This window comes from Pseudophryne corroboree, chromosome 2 (assembly GCF_028390025.1).
Source record: "Pseudophryne corroboree isolate aPseCor3 chromosome 2, aPseCor3.hap2, whole genome shotgun sequence".
NCBI lineage: Eukaryota > Metazoa > Chordata > Amphibia > Anura > Myobatrachidae > Pseudophryne > Pseudophryne corroboree.
The window spans coordinates 214,492,913-214,507,740 of NC_086445.1; the positions used below are offsets into that span (position 1 = coordinate 214,492,913).

At 43.6% G+C, this 14,828-nt stretch overlaps 1 protein-coding gene across 2 annotated transcripts in view; it reads right to left on the minus strand.

Annotated features, from left to right (window-relative positions):
• Nucleotides 1-2,038: 2,038 nt before the first annotated feature.
• The window catches only part of MARCHF9 (membrane associated ring-CH-type finger 9), a 362,018-nt gene continuing 349,228 nt past the window's right edge, over nucleotides 2,039-14,828 (minus strand). For both annotated transcript variants that reach the window (XM_063952304.1, XM_063952303.1), the window contains exon 5: nucleotides 2,039-2,975. In XM_063952304.1, coding sequence (XP_063808374.1) covers nucleotides 2,647-2,975 — 329 coding nt within the window. In that variant the 3' untranslated portion in view covers nucleotides 2,039-2,646. The remainder of the gene's footprint in view (nucleotides 2,976-14,828) is intronic.

Below are 14,828 nucleotides of genomic sequence, written 5' to 3' on the forward strand. Positions count from 1 at the left end.
CAGCGGACAGCTGAAAATCTGTTCACAACTCAGTCACCATCGAATGATTTTTCCAGTCTGTGCATAGCCCAGTATTTACTAGTACAGTGCAATAGAATCAGGCTGTTCGGGGCTGGAACTGACGTCACACACCCTCCCAGAAAACGCTTGGGCACGCCTGCGTTTTTCCTGACACATATCTTGTCTTTCTTTACTCTCACACCCTCCTGACACTTGGCCAACATTGCGGGGTGATCATATCATACAGCCCATTAAGAACCTAGCAATCTGGTGGACCATTATGCAATAGGTAGCATCTATCCTTGTGTATTAATGCCTATTTCCCCATAGATTGTAAGCTTGCGAGCAGGGCCCTCCTACCTCTATGTCTGTCTGTTTTTATCCAGTTTTATTCTATTACTGTTGTTCTAATTGTAAAGCGCAACGGAATATGCTGCGCTATATAAGAAACTGCTAATAAATAAATAATAAATAAATATACTATTGTTCTCTCCCAGTGTGATCCTAGCACATATACTATTGTTTTCTCCCAGTGTAATCCTTGGGACATATACAGGTTGAGTATCCCATATCCAAATATTCCGATATACGGAATATTCCGAAATACGGAATTTTTTAAGTGAGACTGAGATAGTGAAACATTTGTTTTCTGATGGCTCAATGTATACAAACTTTGTTTAATACACAAAGTTATTAAACATATTGTATTATATGACCTTCAGGCTGTGTGTATAAGGTGTATATAAAACATAAATGTATTGTGTGTATGTACACAAACTTTGTTTAATGCACAAAGTTATAAAAAATATTGCTAAAATTACCTTCAGGCTGTGTGTATAAGGTATATATGAAACATAAATGCATTCTGTGATTAGTCTTAGGTCCCATCGCCATGATATCTCATTATGGTATGCAATTATTCCAAAATACGGAAAAATCCGATATCCAAAATACTGCCGGTCCCAAGCATTTTGGATAAGGGATACTCAACCTGTACAATTGTTTTCTCACAGTGTAATCCTGGCACATATACTACTGTTTAACCTTATTGTAATCCTGGGATGGGATATATAGTAGTCAAATTATCTACAACCAGAATGTCAACAATGACAAGAGGGACCACGTTATGTTGAATATGGCATGCCGACATGCCAGTAATGAGATGCAAAGCTTTGTAACCGTTTCAACTTTAGAATTTTAAACATTATGGCAAAGCAAGCAAACGTTCAACATGGAAAAATGGGAAATGTGACTTCCTTTAGCCTGAAACCGGTGACCCAAACATATCAGTAGTGTAGATTAATATAGGTTAGATGATGTGTATGCTGCACACAATATATTCATTTTCGCTCATCAGTGGACAATCACAGCAGGATATGGTAAGGCCTGACCGTTGTCTGTCCAAAACTGAAGCTTAGGTGCTACCTAAAATCATCTAGAATGTAAATCAGGACCTCGCCACATGTTATTTTGCAGAAGTAGGCTGTGAACCTGCTATACCCTTAGTAGAACTAGAACACTTTAAAATTAAACACCATTCAGTCTTTGATGGGTCAGTTATCATTAAGCCTGGAGAAGGGATAAAAAAGTGATAAAGCAGTGATAAGTGCAAGGTGACAAAGCTCCAGCCAGTCAGCTCCTGTCATTTTTCAAATTCGTAATGATTGGCTGGTGCATTTATCACCTTGCACTTATCACTGCTTTATCACTTCTTTATCCCTTCTCCAGGTTAACACATCTGCCCCAATGTGAGTAGTATGCCAAATGATCAGCTACCATGTGACAGATAGCATGACACCCTTGCATCATCATACACACACACATACAAATGCAGAATTTACAGGAAAAACCTGATGTCTTTAATATTACATCCCAGTATGTGAATAAAAAGAAAAGAAATGTAGTTGGAGACTATTTGCATATAAATATTTTTTTTCTTTATCCTCCCGCAGGGAGAAGAGAGGAAAAAAAATTTACATTTAATCATGCAAAAATGTAAAACCAGGGAAAGTACAAGCGTCTTATTGCAAAGATCCCATTTTGCCGTAAAAATATGTTTTATTGCACCTATTCATCACTTAGAAAGTTGTGAACCACTTCATAGTGTCTTTTAATTCCTGTTGTATTTACCATTTTGATTAGGCAATTCTTAAAATGATTTTATTAACTGTATTTTTCTTTTAGGTTTGTTATATCTATGGTTTACTGTGTCATCATTTAAAGCTGAGGTAAAAATATTAAGACTTGGTTCTTGTGATGACTTGTTTTCTCCTTGAAAACGCTGGCTTGTGCTTTCAACGTATTCCAAAAGTAATGGTTCAGGGGGAATTTCATTGACTCAATTACTTTGAGACCTTGAGGGAACCCTATAGTTTCATTCATCTCACACTGGGCATTTTGTAATTGATATAAGACGCACTGGAAAGTATTAAGTGGTAAAAGTAGTCCCAACGTTTAAAAAATAAAAACCAGAGCATTTCATATATTAAAACTGTTGAATAAAATGCATTGAAAGGCCAGCTCCTCAGGGGCCTGAATTCTCTGCGTTCTCCATGTTTCCATTTTTTATACCAATGTAATGGCGACATTGGTAATAGCTAGAGACGGATAGCAGCATACCATTTCCCCCAATAATTTGGCCAGTTCTCATACTGTTGTCACTCTCATCACCACCTCTCTGTTGGAGTTTGAGCTATTTCGATGTTCATTAGGCCGCAGGTGGCTGAGGATGTGTAGAATTGTATAACCACAGTGATGGTTCAAAATAGTCCTAACCCGCTGACTCCTCCCAGGGCCTCTATCATTGTGAGAGGAATGATTCGTCCGTGAATTCCTTCCCCCAAGCTTTGTAGTCCCAGTTAAAGGTTCCCCCAGGTCCTTGGTTTTGTCATAGTTTAAAACTTTCCATTGCTGATTCACAGCTTGCCAGCGCTTGAAGATCCGATACACTGAAGAACCTTCATGGATTATCAAACCTACAAAGTAAAAAAAACAAAAACAAGAAATTGAACATAAAGAATTGGTTAACATGTCAGCATGATATTGGAAATACAATTATTTTGAATAAAGCCTAATACACTTTTGACAACACATTTATTCCAAAAATTTTAATTTCCCAAAGTAAACTTTTACTTTGTATAACAGCTACCTTTGGTTAGCTGTAACAGCTTCCATTATTTAACTGGTTGCACCTGGTCACCTGGCGACCAAAGGAAAAATGTACATCATTACTGGTCTTAAAAATTGGTTGCAGCACTGTGATTCTGAATATGTGACAGCCAGTGACTGCTAAAGCAGTGAGTAGTTAGCACCTTACACAATTTGGATCACTTTGTATCATACTTAGTAATGACAACTTTTTATCTCTTCATAAATGATGTAAAAAGGACTCATGAAATGTTTGAGCATATCACATACATTTTGGTCCCATCCCCAAGATCTCTCATTATTCCAATATGCGGAAAAATCAGATATCTAAAATACTTCTGGTCTCAAGCATTTTGGATATTGGAGACTCAACATGTAGCCTGTTTAGGCATTATAAAGTAGATTAAATAAAAAACATAAATCAGGTTTAGAACTTTAATTTACAGTTCCTGATTAGGATGGTCCCAATCTGTGAAAAGTGTGTGGTTTCACTATAATGTGTGTGTGCTTTGTGCAGAGCTAGACTAAGGGGCCCTACACACTGGCCGACCCGCCGCCGAGCTGCTCGACGGCGGATACGGCCGACGAGCGACCCGGCGGCGGGGGGGCAGTGACGGGGGGAGTGAAGTTTCTTCACTCCCCCCGTCACGCGGCTCCATAGAACTGCAGGCAAATATGGACGAGATCGTCCATATTGGCCTGCATGCACAGCCGACGGGGGACCAGCGATGAACGAGCGCGGGACCGCGCATCGTTCATCGCTGGAGCCTCCACACTGAAAGATATGAACGAGTTCTCGTTCATTTATGAACGAGATCGTTCATATCTTTCAAAAAATCGGCCAGTGTGTAGGGCCTATAAGTATGAGTGGATCAAAAGATAATATGGGTAAATCAGATTTTTTTCTCCAGATTACACCCTTGTCCATTTTGTTCTACTGGATACATTCTCCAGGAGAGTGAATCTAAAACATTACCTGCAATGCAAAAATCTTTTCAGTATGCACCCCTCCCCACATGCAAGTACACCCCATTTTCTGCCCAATTCAGTGGGCTTCAATTCCAAAAACAGATGAGCTTTTATTTTGATACATATTTTGGAATGATTTGCATTAAGATAAAGGGAGAACAAAATGAATACATACAGTACAGTAACAGTATGAGCTAGAAAAAAGTGATTTTTCAGAAAGTGTCCTGTAAATTTTCTGAGCATAAAACTTCAGCAAGAACATCCCGCAGACATTGTCCCAGTGCAGCACCTCTCCTTGGGTTTTACTGGAAATGGTATAACAACGAATACATCAGTTACCTAATTACATTTTCATGCAGTAATCAACTAACCAGAAAATTACTTCACTGCCATAAATCACAAACTTTGGGGGGTTGGGACCACAAAGAGTTCAATACTTCAAACACAGCTGATTTAATAACGCATAATACTGTATATCATCGCTGCTTCTAAGTTTAGAAATTATATAACATACAGAAGAGCTCTGCAGTTGATGTTGAATTACAGATGTAGTACATGTCAAAATAAATACCCCTCGGCCCCCCACGATTTTATCAGGGGTCAGAATGAGGTGGTATGTGGCCAGGGACAGATTTAGGGGTGAGGGCACAGTAATGGTCATTTTATTATTTTTATTGATTGGTTATAACTTATAAATCCTCATTTGATGATAGCCAATCTAATCGAACAATAAGAAAAAGCCACTAACTGGGACATTATAATCATGTATACTTTAGTACGTAGGACAGTTTACAGGGGCAGTATGTGCATGTTCTACCCATTTACCCTCCATTCAAGATGACATATGGTACAGTACAACGGAAATATTGTGCAGTTACTGGTACTTTATGGGCTGAAGGTACCAATACAAGTATTCAAGTGCCGCCCCCAAACAAGTGCAGCCCCTAGTCATGTGCCTAATGGGAAAGTCACCACTCGGTATGGCACTGCTGCATGCTGTGGCGGTGGGTGTTTACAGAGTATGCAGCATAGAAAATGCAATTTTTCTTTAAAAAAACTCCAACACCTAGAACCAGTAGGCAAAGATACATAGTGGGGGAAAGTAACAACAGTTATTAATGGGTAAGCAGTAGGGATGCCCATCAACGACTCTGCCATCGATGGTGTTATCGGTGGTTTACATTGAAAGTAAAAAATAAGTAAAATAATTTAAAAAAATTAACGTGCTCTCTGCCATTGACAGGGGAGAACCATCGGATCTCCACCATCAATGCCAAAACCTTTGATCGTCAGTGACAAACTATCGATGGTCGATCCCCATTCTTAGTGACCAGACAATGTCAGATTTGCTGAAGGGGAGGAGACAAAAGACAAAGGGGGTAATTCAGACCCAATCGCACGCTGCATTTTATTGCAGCCGTGCGATCGGGTCTGAACAGCGCATGCGTGTAGGCCACAATGCGCAGGCGTGTTGCTGTCCGGCGACGGGGGTCGCCGGACAGCAACGGTTTCTACGACAAAAGTGATCGCAGAGGAGATCGCAAGAAGATTGACAGGCAGAAGGCGTTCCTGGGCGGCAACTCACCATTTCCTGGGAATGTCGGAAAAAACGCAGGCGTGTCCACCCTTTCCGGAGGAGGGTTCCTGACGTCACCAGCGGCCCAGATTGTTGCAGCAGCTGAGTAAGTCGTTGGCTGTGCAGAAACTGCACAAACTTTTGTTTGTGCAGCTCTCTGAACAGCGTTTGCACCCCTGTAGGCGGCGATTACCTGGTAGCAGCAGTGCAAAAACAGGATTTTAATTACCCACCGGTAAATCTTTTTCTCGTAGTCCGTAGAGGATACTGGGGTCCATTTAGTACCATGGGGGTATATACGGGTTCACTAGAGGCCATGGGCACTTTAAGAATTTGATAGTGTGGGCTGGCTCCTCCCTCTATGCCCCTCCTACCAGACTCAGTCTAGGAAACTGTGCTCGAGGAGACTGACATACTTTGAGAGAAGGATAGATAAGGATAGTGGTGAGATTCCGAACCAGCACACACAACAAGAGGAAAGCCAAGCTAACCAAACTTGAAACAGAAACAGCAACGGCTGAACCAACATTACTTAACCAAGTAACAGTGCAGGAAGAACAAAGCACTGGGCGACGCCCAGTATCCTCTACGGACTACGAGAAAAGGATTTACCGGTAGGTAATTAAAATCCTATTTTCTCTTACAACCTAGAGGATACTGGGGTCCATTTAGTACCATGGGGATGTACCAAAGCTCCCAAACCGGGTGGGAGAGTGCTGAGGTTCCTGCAGAACTGATTGACCAAACTGAAGGTCCTCAGAGGCCAAAGTATCAAACTTGTAGAACTTAGCAAACATGTTAGAATCTGACCAAGTAGCTGCTCGGCAGAGCTGTAAAGCCGAGATTGCCCGGGCATCCGCCCAGGAAGAACCCACCGACCTAGTAGAGTGGGCCTGTACAGATTTTGGACAATGGCAAACCTGCCGTGGAATAAGCAGGCTGGATAGCAAGTCTGATCCAGCGTGCAATTGTCTGCTTTGAAGCAGGACACCCAATCTTATTGGGATCATAAAGAACAAACAGCGAGTCCGTTTTTTCTGTGACGAGCTGTTCTTTTCACATACACCTTCAAAGCCCTCACAACATCCAAAGACTTTGAAGTAGCAGAGGTGTCGGTGACAACCAGAACCACAATAGGTTGGTTGATGTGAAATGCGGACACCACTTTAGGAAGAAATTGCTGACGAGTTCTGAGTTAAGCTCTCTCTTCATGGAAAATTAAATAGGGATTTTTGTGAGACAAAGCCCCCAGCTCCAACACGTCTTGCTGAAGCCAAGGCCAACAGTGTGACGGTCTTCCACGTAAGATATTTTACGTCCACCTCCTGTAACCGTTCAAACCAGTCCGATTGGAGGAACTGCAGCACCACATTGAGATCCGAAGGTGCCGTAGGAGGCACAAAGGGAGGTTGGATGTGCAGAAGAACATCTGGACCTTAGGGAGAGAAGCCAATTGTTTCTGAAAGAAAATGGATAAGACCAAAATCTGGACTCTTATGGAGCCCAGACACAGGCCCACATCCACGCCTGCCTGCAAAAAAAGCAGGAAACATCCTAAATGAAATTCCACCGCAGAATAATTTCTGCTCTCACACTAAGAGACGTATTTCTTCCAAATACGATGGTAATGCTTAGACGTAACCCCCTTCCTGGCTTAGATCATAGTCGGGATAACCTTTTTAGGGATCCCACTCCTGGCTAGAATCAGCCGTTCAACTTCCATGCCGTCAAACGGAGCCGCGGTAAGTTCTGATAGATGTACGGGCCCTGTTGCAGAAGATTCTCGTGAAGAGGTAGAGGCCACAGATCTTCGAGAATCATCTCCAGAAGCTCCGCCTACCAGGCGCTTCTTGGCCAGTCCGGAGCAATGAGTATTGTTTGAACCTTTTCCCTTTTTATTCGCTTTAGAATTCTTGGGATCAGAGGAAGTGGAGGAAACACGTACACCATCTGATAGACTCATGGAGTCATCAGGGCGTCTATCGCCACTGCCTGTGGGTCTCTTGGCCTGGAACAATACTGCCTGAGCTTCATGTTGAGATGAGAGGTCATCATGTCGATCTGTGGCTATCCCCATCGACTTGTCAAGCACCTGAACACTTCCGGGTGAAGGCCCCACTCCCCCGGGTGCAGGTCGCGTCTGCTGAGGAAGTCTGCTTCCCAGTTGTCTACTCCCGGAATGAAGACTGCTGACAACGCTACAGTGTTTCTTTCTGCCCAGAGGAGAATTCTTGACACCTCTGACATTGCTGCTCTGCTTTTCATTCCGCCCTGTCGGTTTATGTACATTACTGCCGTCACAATATCTGACTGGACCTGAATTGCCCGATCTTGAAGATGATGTGATGCCTACAGAAGGGCGTTGTATATGGCCCTGAGTTCCAGAATGTTGATTGGAAGGATGACTTCCTGACTTGACCATATTCCCTGAAACTGCACCCCCTGAGTGACTGCTCCCCAACCTCAGAGGCTTGCTTCTGTGGTTAACAGAATCCAGTTCTGAATTCCGAACCTCCATCCTGCGACGAGGTGATAAGACTGTAGCCACCACAGAAGGGAGATCCTGACCTTGGACGACAGACGTATCTTCTGGTGCATGTGAAGATGCGATCCGGACCATTTGTCCAACAGATCGAGCTAGAAGGGTCTTGCGTGAAACCTTCCACATTGAAGTGCCTTGTAAGAGGCCACCATTTTCCCCAGAAGGCGAATGCACAGATGCACCGACACCCGGGTTGGCTTCATCGACTGGATTACCAATGCCTTTTCCAATGGAAAGAACACCTTTTGTGACTCCGTGTCCAGTATCATTCCCAGGAATGGGAGCCTCCGTGTTGGCTCTAGGTGAGATTTCAGAAGGTTCAGAATCCACCCGTGATCCTGGAGGAGTTTGGTTGAGAGACCAATGCTGTCCAGCAACCTCTCACTGGATGGCGCTTTTATCAGGAGATCATCCAGGTACGGAATTATGTTCACTCCCTGTTTGCGGAGTAGAAACATCATCTCTGCCATCACCTTGGTGAACACCCTCTGTCCCGTGGAGAGACCAAATGGCAGGCCCTGGAACTGGTAGTGACAGTCCTGCAGTGCAAACCGTAGAAAAGCCTGATGAAGCGGCCAGATCGGAATATGAAGGTATGCATCCTTGACATCCAGAGACACTAGGAATTCCCCCTCCTCCAGACTGGAGATCACTGCCCTCAGAGACTCCACCCTGAATTTGAACACTCGAAAATAAGAGTTCAAAGACTTGAGGTTCAGAATCGGTCTTACCGAACCGTCTGGCTTCGGTACTACGAACAAGTTGGAATAGCACCCCTTCCTTAGTAGATGAGGTGGAACTGGAACAATGACCTTAGTCTGTACCAGTTTTTAGATGGCATGCTGTAAAGTTATACTTGCCTCTTGTGAAACCGGCAAGCCTGATTTGAAGAATCTGTGAGGTGGGAGCTCTTGGAACTCCAGTCTGTAGCCCTGGGAAATAAGATCTATCCCAGGGATCCTGGCACAAATTTGACCAGATCTGACTGAAGAATCGTAGACGGGCTCCCACCTGACAGCCTCCCAGGCATTGCGGTCCACTGTCAAGCTGAAGTCTTTGAGATAGCAGAGCCTGAGCTCTGTTCCTGAGCACCTGCAGTTGCTGGTTTGCGTGGTTTACATCTTGCACCGCTGGAGGACGTAGAAGCACCTCTGGATTTGCCCTTGAACTTGGCAGTCCAAAAGGACTGTAACTTAGAAGCTGAATAAGTCTTCTTGGTCGGGGGGCTGCGGAGGGAAGATACGTAGAATTACCAGTCGTAGCTGTGGAGATCCATTTGACTAGTTCATCTCCAAACAAGGCCTCTCTTGTGAATGGTAGCCCTTCCACACCTTTCCTGGAGTCTGCGTCAGCAGTCCACTGGCGTAGCCACAAGCCCCTGCGTGCTGACACTGCCATAGCGTTGGTGCGTGCGTTAAGCATGCCTATTTCCTTTATGGCCTCCACCATAAAGTTCGCAGAGTCCTGTATATGCTGCAGGAGTAAGACAACATCCCCCCTAGATAAGGAATCTAACCCCTCCATTAGGTTACCTGACCATTTTGCAATGGCTTTAGTGATCCACACACATGCAATAGTGGGTCTTTGGGCCACCCCAGCAGCTGTGTACAATGATTTGAGTGTAGTCTCAATTTTACAATCAGCCGTGTCTTTTAGGGAGGCTGCACCAGGAATAGGCAATACAATTTTACGTGACAGCCTAGAGACTGATGCGTCCACTATTGGTGGATTTACCCATTTCTTCCTTTCCTCCAGAGGAAAAGGAAAAGATAAGAGCAACCTTTTAGGGTTCTGAAACTTCTTATAAGGATTAACCCATGGTTCTTCAAACAGTGTATTCAATTCCTTTGACACATGAAAAGTAACTGAGGACTACTTCTTTACATTAAAATAAGATTCCTCACTCTCCTCTGACACCTTATCAGGAATATGCAGAACATATCTGATAGCCTCTATTCCCTGTGACAGAGCCACATCCCCCCCCTCCAAGTCTACCTCACCCTCCTCCAAGTCTGACCCATAGGCATCAGAGTCAGATTGCAGGATATGGGCCAGAGATCGCTTTTGCGGACAAATGGGAGGGGACGGAGATGTTTTAAGTATTGCGTCTTTTTCTCATTGCGGGACAATTTTGTAGAAGAGTGGAAATCATTCCTTTGAGAGAATTAGCCCACTCCGGTTCAGCCCCGCTAGCTTGTGAACCCTGAGTACCCAGTAGTGAGCCCCCTGGTGAAGAGGAACACTCCACTGTACAAGAAACACACTCTTTGCCTGACATAATGTAAATGTGACAGCACACACACACACAGGAAAAGGTTACGCACAATTAACCCACAAAGAGCCCTTCAGGGAGACACAGAGATGTTTAGAGCCAGCCCCCACCGCGCCCTTATCGCTAATGTCAAGCTTAGCCGGGCTGCAGACTAAGTACCTTGACAGGAGACTTAGTACACTAATTGTCACTCCCCCCTGCTATGACCCCCTGGTACCGCTGAGGTAATCTGGAGTCACACCGGAGGAGCTGTGCGTCCCTGTCCTGTCAGCGTCCACTGCAGAGGGAAAATGGCGCTGGGGAGCTGCTGGATCATCTCATAGTGAAGCCCCGTCCCTTCAATGGCGCGCGGTCTTCATGCTTTTTTTATACTGGCTGAGTAATCTGGTGCATAAAATGGAGAGAAACTGTTTTAAGGCTGTATTGCCAGTCTGGGTACTGTGTACAGTGTACTTAGATGCATTTCTGTACTGTGTCTGTAGGACGCATTCCGCCCCGTTTAGAAGCCGTGCGTCTCTGTACCCTCGTGCCGCCATAATGGCCGGCACCCCGCTAACCGGGACGCCGGCTCAGTACTCACCACTCTTCATTCTTCTGGCTCTGTTAGGGGTGGCGTCGTGCTGTGGGAATGTACGCCCGCCGTGGTGGGGCTTGCGAATAGTTCCCTCAGGAGCTCAGTGTCCTGTCAGCGGGGAACGGGACCATTAACCCTTCAAGAGGTTGGGCCGTCCCACCCCCCCGACCAAGTCCCAGGAAGCAGGCAGGCTGGTGCCAACCAGCCCTGCCTGAAAACAACAAACATAGAAGATAAATGCAGAAGCTTCCTTCAGCATGACCGGCTCCTTTGGGCACATTTTCTAAACTGAGTCTGGTAGGAGGGGCATAGAGTTAGGTGCCAGCCCACACTATCAAATTCCTAAAGTGCCCATGGCTCCTAGTGGACCAGTCTATACCCCATGGTACTAAATGGACCCCAGAATCCTCTAGGACGTAAGAGAAAAACCGCATACGTGCGACCAGGTCTGAATTAGGCCCAAAGAGCACTGGTAGTAAAGACAGTGCAAGGGAAGAACAAGAGGATCAAGGACCTTGTCTGAGAGCTTATATTCTACAGGGAGAGACAGTTGGAGGGTGGACTGGGTAGGAGGTATACAAGCAAGCAAACTGCATTACACCACGTGCTTTTCATACTGTAATATTGAAATACATTACTCTGCCAACAGAATGCACTATGACAGAATTCTACTGCGCATGTCTGATGAATAAAAGTACAAAGTACGTACGTACTGCACTTCGTACATCAAATTACTATATCTGCGTCAAATCAACAGGATCTGTGGTCTGGGCAGAAATAACTTTTAATACTTTACTAAAAAAACAGGCATGGCTGAATATAGGAGGTCTACAAGTGATTGATAGTTATCTCTGGTCAGATGATATATGCTGCATTGTGTAATTATAAACGGGGTAATGTGCCTCCAGACCACACAGTCTCTGGGGATCAGGATTTAGCTGTCACTAAAGCCCATATTCTTTGGGAAATTTGGTACCCCTGGCATTGTAACACCAGTGGCCACTGCATAGTAAACAGTGGCCTATAAATCACCTGGCCACTATACCAAGAGGTTACAATTCATAAACTTGCCTAATTAAACCTCATTTGATCATTGTACACATTTTTGTATACACTCTTGGTATAATGGGAAGGGGTCTTTGCTAGACATGTCTCTTATACCGAAATCACTGGGGTACCAAGATTGCTCCTCCAGGTATCCCAATGTTGATAATTACCCCAGCCCCCTTAGCCCCCATATGGGAAAACACACTATACAGGTGAAACTCAGAAAATTAGAATATCGTGCAAAAAGTTCATTTATTTCAGTAATTCAACTTAAAAGGTGAAACTAATATATTATATAGACTCATTACATGCAAAGTGAGATATTTCAAGCCTTTATTTGTTATAATTTTGATGATTGTGGCTTACAGCTTAAGATAACCCCAAATCCAAAATCTCAGAAAATTACAATAGTACACAAAAATAATAAAAAAAGGATTTTCAATACAGAAATGTTGGCCCTTGAAAAGTATAATCATGCATATGTACTCAGTACTTGGTTTAAGCCCCTTTTGCATGAATTACTGCCTCAATGCGGCATGGCATGGATTCTATCAGCCTGTGGCACTGCTGAGGTGTTATGGAAGACCAGGATGCTCCAATAGCTGCCTTCAGCTCTTCTGCATTGTTCGGTCTCATGTCTCTCATCTTTCTCTTGGCAATGTCCTATAGATTCTCTATGGGGTTCAGGTCAGGCGAGTTTGCTGGCCAATCCAGCACAGTAATCCCACGGTCATTGAACCAGGTTTTGGTACTTTTGGCAGTGTGGGCAGGTGTCAAGTCCTGCTGGAAAATGAAATCAGCATCTCCATAAAGTTTGTCTGCTGAAGGAAGCATGAAGTGCTCTAAAATGTCCTAGTAGACGGCTGCGTTGACTCTGGACTTAATAAAGCACAGAGGACCAACACCAGCAGATGGCATGGCTCCCCAAATCAACACAGACTGTGGAAACTTCACACTGGACTTCAAGCATCTTGGATTGTGTGCCTCTCCATTCTTCCTCCATACTCTGGGACCATGGTTTCCAAATGAGATGCAAAATTTGCTATCATCAGAAAACATGACTTTGGGCCACTGAGCAGCAGACCAGTTCTTTTTTTTCTTGATAGGAAAAGGCCATTCAAAAGTGTGGGGGAGCTTCACAAGGAGTGGACTGAGGCTGGAGTTAGTGCATCAAGAGTCACCACACAGATGGATCCTGGACATGGGCTTCAAATGTCGTATTCCTCTTGTCGAGCTGCTCCTGTACAAGAGACAATGTCAGAAGCGTCTTACCTGGGCTAAAGAAAAAAGAATCTATGGAGCATTGCCAAGATAAAGATGAGAGACATGAGACCGAACAATGCAGAAGAGCTGAAGGCAGCTATTGAAGAATCCTGGTCTTCCATAACACCTCAGCAGTGCCACAGGCTGATAGAATCCATGCCACGTCGCATTGAGGCAGTATTTCATGCAAAAGGGGGCCAAACCAAGTACTGAGTACTGAGCATGATTATACTTTTCAGAGGGCCGACATTTCTGTACTTAAAATTCTTTTTTTATTGATATTATGTAATATTCTAATTTTCTAAGATTTTGGATTTGGGGTTTTCTTAAGCTGTACGATACAATCATCAAAATTATAACAAATAAAGGCTTGAAATATCTCACTTTGCATGTAATGAGTCTATATAATATATTAGTTTCATCTTTTAAGTTGAATTACTGAAATAAATGAACTTATTCTAAATTTCTGAGTTTCACCTGCATAGTGTGTTTTCCCATAGAGGAACCATTGCTGCTCTATCCAGGGTTTACTATACTCATGTGTCTCCTGAAGTAGAAGTCAGCCTAGGTTGTGCAGCGCTAGAGCTGGTTTCGGATGTGGCGAGGGGGCACACTGCAATTTTTTTTACATTGTTTCCTAATTACAAAGTACACTGCACATGGAAAGTGTTTTTCTTTACTGGACATATGGGACCAAACCTGATTTTTCGTGTTATTTTTAGATTTATTACAGCTGTAAATGATGATGTAAAAACCCCATATCCCAGCTATTCCTGTAAAACAAGTCTGCTAAAAAGAAAATCCTAGATGGAAAATGTCTGTGTTTAAGCCCTGTGTGATATAAATCATATATGTGTGTCCTGATTCTCTGGGCGTGCATTAGCTGGGGGCATATTTCATACAGTCATATTGCTTTTAATAGCAAATGGTAGCCTATAAATAATATCATACCTATCTATACATGGCTGTGTTTCTGATATAGTAATCCAAGCCAAGCTATTAATATAATACTGCATAATGAAACTAGATTGGTGCAAAAATAAAAAGTCTACCTTGTAGAACACTCTTTGGGGTAAATTTACCAAGATGGGAGTTCTATTTAAGATGTGATGTTGCCCATAGCAACCAATCAGATTCCAGTTATTATCTTCTAGAAGGTTCTAGATAAATGAGAAGTAGAATCTGATTGGTTGCTATGGGCAACATCCCATCTTAAATAGAACTCCCATCTTAGTAAATTTACCCCCTTGATTGCTAACATAGCTATTCCTGTAAAACAAGTCTGCTAAAAAGAAAATCCTAGATGGAAAATGTCTGTGTTTAAGCCCTGTGTGATATAAATCATATATGTGTGTCCTGATTCTCTGGGCGTGCATTAGCTGGGGGCATATTTCATACAGTCATATTGCTTTTAATAGCAAATGGTAGCCTATAAATA